At 35.0% G+C, this 10512-nt stretch overlaps 1 protein-coding gene across 1 annotated transcript; it reads left to right on the forward strand.

Annotated features, from left to right (window-relative positions):
* Window positions 1-1807: 1807 nt before the first annotated feature.
* On the forward strand, window positions 1808-10177 carry LOC120080117 (ABC transporter G family member 32). The gene is made up of 24 exons (XM_039034679.1): window positions 1808-2200; window positions 2588-2708; window positions 2852-2940; window positions 3029-3113; window positions 3517-3676; window positions 3745-3821; window positions 3948-4001; window positions 4427-4517; window positions 4592-4893; window positions 4975-5256; window positions 5441-5757; window positions 5854-6014; window positions 6095-6198; window positions 6292-6451; window positions 6600-6722; window positions 6839-6930; window positions 7009-7341; window positions 7427-7717; window positions 8150-8233; window positions 8331-8464; window positions 8543-8770; window positions 8931-9102; window positions 9184-9438; window positions 9905-10177. The coding sequence occupies exons 1-24, from the start codon at window positions 1926-1928 to the stop codon at window positions 10175-10177; spliced, it is 4263 nt and encodes a 1420-aa protein (XP_038890607.1). The 5' UTR covers window positions 1808-1925.
* The last annotated feature ends 335 nt before the right edge of the window (window positions 10178-10512 follow it).

The raw sequence follows: 10512 nt of genomic DNA on the forward strand, positions 1-10512 counted from the left end.
ATACAATTATATAAGTTTGAAGGTCCAATTCGACCCAATTTTAACATTTAAATGATTCAATTTTTAAAATTGAAAATTTAAGGATATAATTGTAACTACCATCATACTTATGGGTGGTTTTTGCAATTTACTAAAAAATCAGAGAGAGATCTCACCTTAAGGTCAAATACACAAAGACGATCCCAAAAACAAGACAAGTATTAAGGGATAGACAAAATAGTCTATCTGAAAACAATTCTAGTACTATTTAAAACCTATTCATTTTTATTTAAATACTTTTGATAAAAACTAGTTAATATATATTTGAAAAACTATTTTAGATGGTTGTCAAACACTTTGATTTTTTTCACAATATTTTTTTAAAAAAAAGTTAAACACTTACTAATTTATTCTAAACATATATTTATTCCATAATTTATTAATTTATTTTGTGAATGTCTATTCATATTATTTTTTAATAATGAATAAAAGTAATATGAAAGTTTCAAAAGAAATAAACATTATCAACTACAAAAAGTTAGGCAAACATAATTCTAAGTGGAGAGCCCAAAAAGGAAATAAACATTATCACTTACTCACACTATTGGCCCTCAACTAAATAGAGAGAAGAAAAAAAAATATACCCAATTCAAAAGATCATTTGAAGATATGTGGGTTGATAAAATTTAACCTCTAATAAATTTGTGGATAGTATATATCCAAAGTTTAAAAAGAAATTTATTGTGAAAATAATAATTTAGTCAATAATAACGATTTAGTCATTGTAATTTCAATACTGCAACAATTTAGTCTTTGAACTTTAATAAATAATGATGTAGTCCATATACTTTATAATTTAATAATGCAAATTTAATCCCTATCGTGAAAAATTTCATAAAAACTAATGTAAAAAATATTACGTTACAACTAAAACTTTATTATTTGTAAATAAATTTGATTTTAGAGTAATTTATAAATTTATCAATGTAATAAATTTCATTAAATCATCTAATATTTTTAACAATAGGGACTAAATTATTAAAATTATAAAATATAAAGACTAAATCGTTATTTAAAGTTAAAAAACTAAAGTTTCATTTGGTAACCATTTAATTATTTGTTTCTGTTTTGTAAAATTAAGTATATTTCATCTACATTTCTTACAATGATTTGCATATTTCTTAAGTACAATAGTTGAATTTTCAACCAAATTCAAAAAACGAAAACAACTTTTTTAAACCTATTTTTTTTTAGTTATTAAAATTTGGTTTGGTTTTTTAAACTATTGATGAAAAAGTAGATAACAAAAAAAAAATTTAGAGGTGAAAGTAATGTCTATATACTTAATTTTGAAAAATAAAAATTTAGAAAAATAGTTATTAAACGAAGCATGAATTATTATAAAATTGTAAATATTTTTGCAAAATTTCAGGCCTAAAAATGAATTTTTAATTTTTTGGAAATTAAACAAGTGGCTCCGAGTATCGTTACTCGTTAGTATGCCCACGGGGCGAGTAGGATTTATTTTCATACGCGCGAGAGTGGGATTGGTAATGTCTTTTTTAAGGCATGTCTCTCTTTTTATCCTTCCCGCGGCCATTAAATGATCCTACTCACTCACAGTGCTCTTCTTCTCTGCTTTACTTTACATTTCTTGCAACAGCTTTGAGGTAGAAAGAGAGTTCAACAAACAACGACTTTAAACAGAGAGAGAGAAGGATGAAGAAGTCATTAATGCAGAGCTCAACTACCCGTTTCTAGGGCAATATTTCTTTCACTCATATACCACAAAAGAGCTAAACGACTTCTTAGATTCACCAATGTGACAATCTCTTCTTCAACCATTTTCCATTGTTTCTCTCTTTTATTTTTTTAATTTTTGTGTGTTCGATTGATTCTCTGTTTGTTTCCTTTCTCTGGTTGAAACTTATAGATCTTCTTCCACCATGTGGAACACGGCGGAGAATGTGTTTGTTCGAACGTCGTCGTTTAGGGAAGATGGAGAAGACGAGGAGGCCTTACGCTGGGCGGCGCTCGAGAGGCTACCGACGTATTCGCGTCTTCGTAGAGGCATTTTCAGGAATATTGTTGGAGATGCTAAGGAGATTGATGTTAGTGAGCTTGAGGTTCAAGAGCAAAAGCTTCTTATTGACCGATTAGTCAGTTCGGTTGATGATGATCCGGAGATGTTCTTTCAACGAGTGCGACGGCGTTTCGATGCGTAATTCTTCTAATTCAGCTTCCTTGCTAATTTCTGATTGTTGATGTGTTGTTTATTACTGCTCTTTGGAAAAATGAAAGGATAATGGCGAAATTCTTTTTGATTACTCCTCTGTTTTTCTTATTATTAACTAACAAGTGAAATGTGGTGTGATTATTGGGTAGAATGTCGTTTTCTTGCTTCATGGAGGCGTTTTTCACTAATTACTACCGTTTTGAAGTTTGTGATCGTGTCAATTTGAGAGCCATCAATCCTACAGTTACTAATAATGCTTGCTAATTATTTTTCCTGCTGAATTTTGATTTGTAATTGGTTTGCGGCTTTCATGATTAAGGTACTACCGCGACCGTTAAATTGATTCACATTCTCTGACTTTTATGGTCGCAGAGTTGATTTAGAGTTCCCAAAGATTGAGGTTAGGTTTCAACAGTTGACTGTAGAATCGTTTGTTCACATTGGAACCAGAGCTCTGCCGACTATTCCCAACTTCATGTGCAACATGATGGAGGTAGGGTAGTATTTACTCTGTATCTCTAACATGAGGACGCCATTTTTTTATAAAAAAAAAATTGTTAATCAACTATTGGAAAAATGCCGCTTCATCTGTTCTTCAGATGGTTACTTGATGTTTGTATGTAAACATTGTGCCAGGCACTTCTTAGGAAACTGAAAATATACAGCAGTCAAAGAAGCAAGTTGACAATTTTAGACAATGTCAGTGGAATTATAAGACCTTCCAGGTAAACTTCCTAATTCTAACCATATAGAGGCTGAATGTTGGATTATGTTTCTATTTTTAAATGTTATAAGATCATGAGCTTTTTGTAGATTGACTTTGTTATTGGGTCCCCCAAGCTCTGGAAAGACGACACTTCTTTTAGCCCTTGCTGGTCGCCTTGAAAGTGATTTGCAGGTACTGAATAATGGAAACTTTGCACTTCACTGCAAAAACGTTGTTGATATTAACAATGGATTCTAACTGGAAAGGAATCATGTTAGACGACTAATTATGTGAGCTTGCATAATTGCCTATCGATGTTTAGCAATGACCCCCACTAGACTTCTTTCCTGAATTTACTCCTCGAACCTAACAACGAATCAAAAAAAAATCTCTTGCACTGTGTTCTAAAAATCTGCTATCATGTTTGGCTGGTAATGACATAGAGAGTGTAACTAACATTGCACCATAGACCTCCGATTACAGCTACCTGTAGAGATTGAATGAATCCTCTGTCCTAGCGTATCCTAATGAAGTAACATCTAAGGCTTACTTCATCATTATTTCTTAAACCATCTGTTCTTATTTCTTTGGTCAGCAATCAGGGAGAATAACATATAATGGGCATGGCTTCAATGAGTTTGTTCCACAGAGGACAGCGGCTTACGTTAGTCAACAGGACAAACATATTGCAGAAATAACTGTTAGAGAAACTCTTGATTTTGCAGGCCGCTGTCAAGGCGTTGGGTTCAAATATGGTAAGCTATGAAAAATCTTGGACTCTGACAGTTAATACTTCTTTTAATACTTATTTCAACTGTGACAGATATGCTCATGGAACTAGCAAGAAGGGAAAAGATTGCAGGGATAAAACCTGATGAAGATCTTGATATATTTATGAAGGTATGTGATACTTCATGTATATTTTTTCTTTAATCTTCACTTGTTACCATCTGTTTTTTGAATGCCAGAAATATACTAAATGATATGAATTTGACTGGTTGAAAATTACTGCAATTTTCTCTCTAGTCATTGGCTCTAGGGGGTCAAGAGACAAGCCTTGTGGTGGAGTACATTATGAAGGTACGTTCAAGTTGCTTTCCACACTTTGATATGTACTGAACTGCTGATAGAAGTTGCAACCTTGGTCCTGTTAGATTTTACCTATATTTATGTATTATTTATCAACATGTAAGATACGATTACTGAACTTCCATTATCCTCAATAAATTGCTTTACTCTCCATCATCTTGTGCTTGGCTTGGCGTAGAACGATGCAATCAACATTTTGGTCAGTCCAGACTTCTTGGTTATGAAGTTTTATTGGTGACTCTGTTTAGTGTTTGACAGGAGATTTTCACTAATTAATTATGTCATAAAACCTTATTAATTCAATGTAAAATTTTAGAAAGCCATACAGGTTTTCTAAGAATTATACCGTTGTGCGTTCTTTCTGTGCAATATTTTGACGTCATTGCTCCACACCTGAAGTATTGATATCTGCGAAGATTTTAGGGTTGGACGTGTGTGCTGACACATTGGTAGGAGATGAAATGCTCAAAGGGATTTCTGGAGGACAAAAAAAGCGTCTTACGACTGGTTTGTTACCATCCATCTCTTCTACACCGATGATTATATTAATGAGTAATGATGATTACAACACATTACTTCAGGCGAATTGCTAATTGGTCCTGCAAGAGTACTATTCATGGATGAGATATCAACGGGGCTTGATAGTTCAACTACCTATCAAATTATCAAATATCTTAGGCATTCTACCTGTGCACTTGACTCAACCACTGTAGTTTCTCTGCTGCAGCCTGCTCCTGAGACCTATGAGTTGTTTGATGATGTTATACTTCTCTGTGAAGGCCAAATTATATATCAGGGACCGAGAGACTCTGTTCTTAATTTCTTTGCGTCTATGGGATTCACCTGTCCCGAGAGAAAGAATGTTGCAGACTTCTTGCAAGAAGTAAGCAAGCTGTGTAGAGATGAACTGAAAATTCCCACTACTTTTTTGCTAATATGTTTGCTTACCCAATAATGACTATAGGTTATATCAAAGAAGGATCAGGAGCAGTACTGGTCAGTTCCTGATCGTCCTTACCAATTTATCCCTGCAGCAAAGTTTGCCAAAGCTTTTCGTTTGTATCACATCGGGAAAAATTTGTCTGAAGAATTGGAAGTTCCTTTTGACAGACGTTATAACCATCCAGCTTCCTTGTCATCTTCTCAATATGGAGTAAAGAGGCGTGAGCTTCTTAAGACCAGCTTTTCATTGCTAAAGCTGTTGATGAAACGAAACTCATTTATCTACATTTTTAAATTTGTTCAGGTGGTAAAGCAGTTCTTTATCATTTTTTGTTTTACCTTTATATATTTTACGCCTTATTTAAAGATTGAAATAAATCCACTTGTTAATGCTGTGTCTGTGATAGAAACAACTTATGCGACCATTATAAACCAACAATTGAAGGATGACATATTTTTCTGTTGTCCTCATCGTTTCTATTATGCAGTTACTACTGGTTGCGATGATTACAATGAGTGTCTTTTTCCGGACAACAATGAATCATGACACAGTCGATGACGGAGGACTTTATCTTGGGGCACTCTACTTTTCTACCGTTATCATCCTTTTTAATGGATTTACAGAGGTGTCAATGCTGGTGGCCAAACTTCCTGTAATTTACAAGCACAGGGATTTGCACTTTTATCCAAGCTGGATTTATACTCTTCCTTCTTGGATCTTAAGTATTCCAATTTCACTCTTGGAATCTGGTATCTGGGTTGTAGTCACGTATTATGTGATTGGATATGATCCTGCTATCACTAGGTAAGTGGTAAAAATTGTGTATTCCTTTTGAATTTGGTGAGATAAGAATAACTATGTTGACATGGGTGGATTTGATTGTGGTTTCTTAATATGCAGATTCTTGCGGCAACTTTTGTTATTCTTTTCTCTGCATCAAATGTCTATAGCACTCTTTCGCCTCATGGGATCATTGGGACGTAACATGATTGTTGCCAATACCTTTGGATCCTTTACTATGTTGGTTGTTATGGCTCTTGGAGGATATATTATTTCAAGAGGTTGATGTTGCATGTTTTCTATGTCAACGTATTAACCCATGAAGTGTGCAAGTCTCACAAATGTTCCTTCATTGTAACAGATCGTATACCAAAATGGTGGATATGGGGTTTCTGGTGGTCTCCTTTGATGTACGCCCAAAATGCTGCATCTGTTAATGAGTTTCTTGGGCATTCTTGGGACAAGGTAATATTCTCATTTCTACAACTATTAAATATTCTAGATGCATCTGCTTTTAATGACATTGTGAACTGCTTTCTTTCTCTATTCACAATATAGAGCGTTGGGAAGAATACAAGCATGTCACTAGGAGAATCTTTACTGAAAGCACGCAGCCTTTTTACAGAGAGCTATTGGTATTGGATTGGCGTTGGTGCTTTGCTTGGATATACAGTGATTTTCAATACGCTTTTTACATTCTTCCTGGCATACCTTAAACGTAAGCAATCAGTTATAAATTGATTATATTATTTTACTTCTGCTACTATGTTAGCACCAATAGACTCTGCAGGATGATTATTGAAAAATGTAAATTTTTTTAAAATTATTTTTTCACTGATTTGTTGCTTCACCCTTTTTCTTCACAGCTTTGGGCAAAAGCCAAGCTGTAGTCTCCACGGAAGAACTGCAAGAGAGAGAGAAAAGAAGGAAAGGAGAAACCACTGTTATTGAGTTGAGACATTATTTGCAGTATTCGGGGTCATTGAATGGTCTGAATCTGATTAAGCTGTTTAAAAAACTTAGTATATAGATTTCCTCGGCCATTCGTCAAGTGCTGCCCATGCCAAACTAATTCCATAATTTCACCATCTCAATTATTTGGCAGGAAAGTACTTTAAACAGAGAGGGATGGTACTTCCCTTCCAACAACTTTCAATGTCTTTCAGCAATATTAATTACTATGTTGACGTTCCCATGGTGAGATTTGAATCCAGTTCTCTATTCATTATTTTGGGAACTTGGTTGTTTATTATCTGATTTAATTTATTACTTCAGGAGCTGAAGCAACAAGGGGTAACAGAAGACAGATTACAATTGTTGGTTAATGTTAGTGGATCTTTCAGACCAGGTGTGCTTACAGCGCTACTAGGAGTCAGTGGAGCTGGGAAAACCACACTCATGGATGTATTGGCTGGTAGGAAAACTGGTGGGGTCATTGAAGGAAGCATACATATATCCGGTTATCCCAAAAGGCAGGATACATTTGCTAGAGTTTCTGGTTACTGTGAACAAACGGATATTCACTCCCCATGTTTGACTATTATGGAATCACTTCTCTTCTCCGCTTGGCTGCGATTACCTTCAGATGTTGACTTGGAGACACAAAAGGTAAAACTCGATTGATGATTTCTTTTAAAATTATTATGGTGTGTAATTGACATATATTGATACTTGATAGTTTGTATTTATGCAGGCTTTTGTTGATGAGGTGATGGAACTTGTTGAGCTTACTCCACTCAGTGGAGCTTTAGTTGGTCTACCGGGTGTCGATGGTTTATCAACAGAACAAAGGAAAAGATTGACAATTGCTGTTGAACTTGTAGCGAACCCATCCATAGTGTTCATGGATGAACCTACGTCAGGGCTGGATGCGAGGTCTGCTGCCATTGTCATGCGGACAGTGAGGAATATTGTCAATACAGGGCGTACAATAGTCTGCACAATCCATCAGCCCAGCATAGATATTTTTGAATCTTTTGACGAGGTAATTTCCATTTTTCTCCAGAACTTGCTTGACTTTTGAGTTACCAAGTGCCAGCAATTGTGTTCTCTTTATCACTTAGATCAATTTTAATTGCATAAGCATCTTCCGTCTTCTTCTCCGCTATTATCATATCTTATGTACTTTACAATACCTACAACACTAGAGTCCACAATATGCACAATTACTTCCATTCACGTATTTTCTATTTTTTGCAACTTGAAGAGAACGGCTTTCTTTCTTCGTCCCACTTATTTTTGTACTACTTAAATATATGTAGAAGAGTAAGGGTAACTAAGCCATCATGGTATTGGAATTTCTTATGTTTCTTTCGTCTCAACACTTAGAAAGTCAATCTGAACATGTCCGAAAACTTCTTTTTCATCTGATTATTTGTAATGAAGTTCCTTCTAATGATGGCATTCTATGCTGCAGCTTTTATTAATGAAGCGTGGAGGAGAACTCATCTATGCTGGTCCATTAGGACCCAAGTCCCGTGAACTTATCAAGTATTTTGAGGTAAAATTATTTATAGACGCGTCATTTTAGTAACAACCAATTGCTTAATATTTGTAGATACACAAATCCTCAGACGTCCTAGTATTATGTTATGTAGGCAGTTGAAGGAGTGCCAAAAATCAAATCAGGCTATAATCCTGCCGCATGGATGCTTGAGGTTACTTCTGCAGTTGAAGAAAGTCGTCTCGGAGTGGATTTTGCTGAAGTTTACAGGAGATCAACTCTATTCCAGTATGGATATGTTCATTCCTTCATTTTCATGCAGATACCTTCTGTTTATCTAACTAGGTTCACTTCTTTTTGTTTCAGACGCAATCTAGACTTGGTTGAAACCTTGAGCAGGCCAATTAGTAATTCAAAAGAACTGAGCTTCCCAACAAAGTATTCTCAGTCATCTTTCAATCAGTTTTTAGCTTGCCTGTGGAAACAAAATTTGTCTTACTGGCGGAACCCACAGTACACTGCAGTGAAATTCTTTTACACTGTTATTATCTCATTGATGCTTGGAACAATATGTTGGAAATTTGGTGCCAAAAGGTTTCTACTATAACTTTTTATCTGTTTATTATTTGTATGCCTTCTACAGACCACCGGTTTCTCGCTTTTATTTCCCCATCTCAACAAAATTTAGTCATTATGATTTGATTATTTTTACACTCTACATGGTTATCATCATTATTGTTTTCTCCCTTCACAGAGAAACCCAACAAGACTTATTTAATGCTATGGGATCCCTTTATGCTGCTGTTCTTTTCATTGGAATCACGAATGCCACTGCCGTTCAACCAGTTGTTTCAATCGAGCGATTTGTCTCATATCGAGAAAGAGCTGCTGGATTGTATTCTGCTTTACCATTTGCATTTGCTCAGGTACTCCTCTTGATGTTTTATGTGTACCTATATTGTAATTGACTTCCTGAAAGTTGCCTAATGCATTTTTTATATGCATAGGTTGCAATCGAGTTCCCTTATGTGTTCGCACAGACAGTTATTTACTGCTCCATTTTCTACTCCATGGCTGCATTTGACTGGACGGCTTTGAAGTTTATTTGGTATATTTTCTTTATGTACTTTACCTTGCTATACTTCACATTCTACGGAATGATGACAACAGCTATCACACCAAATCATAATGTGGGTGCCATTATTGCGGCTCCCTTCTACATGCTCTGGAACCTCTTCAGTGGCTTCATGATTCCTCACAAGGTAAACTCTTCCATATGTAACATATTTTTAGTTGTTTATCATCAAAATTTTGCTTGATAATTATATCTTTTATAAATAAGCTAGCCAGATCATTCTAGAGAGTCAGTACTCTACTATTGGAACTTTTCTAATCTGTTCTCGTGTCTTACTTCCCCCTCGTTCTCCCCTTGAAAAAAAAAAGAGAAAAAGAATAGAAAAAATACAGCATTTACTCGTTTCTAACTTTTCTTGTTGAAATATAGAGATAATTAAATCTACTCAAACTCATCGGTTTAAGCTTTTGGGTTGATGGTTGATTTAAAATTCTCTTTGCCTCTCTTCACATACGTATGAACTAGTGGAGTCCCCTAACGTAACGGGCATAACTTATCTGACTGCCATCAAATGATATAATAGAAGCATGTTCTTGCTTCTGCTTATATTCATTTTGAGTGACCTGAAGTTGTTTCTTTACTACTTATTTCAGAGAATCCCAATATGGTGGAGATGGTATTACTGGGCTAATCCTGTGGCTTGGAGTTTATATGGACTCCAAGTATCACAATATGGCGATGACAATAAGCTGGTAAAGCTATCGGATGGAATTAATTCGGTAGCGATACACGATGTTCTCAAGCACGTTTTCGGCTTTAGACATGATTTTCTAGGTGTAGCTGCCATCATGGTATTTGGTTTCTGCTTGTTTTTTGCCACGATCTTTGCTTTCGCAATAAAATCCTTCAACTTCCAAAGGAGATGAGAGGTTTGATTTTACTTAAACAAATTCATAAAAAGTTATAAACAATGTCAGAGGTTATAGATTCTGTATAGTAGTAGTATGTATCTTTCAGATCACTCATTGTATACTTCTAGCTGGAATTTGTCTATATAGAAAGTAATAATAGAATTCTATTTCCATAAAAACAAATTTATTGATGAGTATTGAAATGAAGGTAATGAATTCTGCTTGAATGATTTAATCAGTGCCTTTCTTTTTTTATCTTGTGAACAACTTTCTCTCCTTCCATCTACTTTAATGACACCAATCATTAGTTCTTCTTTCTTCCCTTTTGTTGTCCTCATTTTTTGCAGCCT

The sequence above is a fragment of the Benincasa hispida genome, chromosome 6 (genome assembly GCF_009727055.1).
Source record: "Benincasa hispida cultivar B227 chromosome 6, ASM972705v1, whole genome shotgun sequence".
Taxonomy (NCBI): Eukaryota; Viridiplantae; Streptophyta; class Magnoliopsida; order Cucurbitales; family Cucurbitaceae; genus Benincasa; species Benincasa hispida.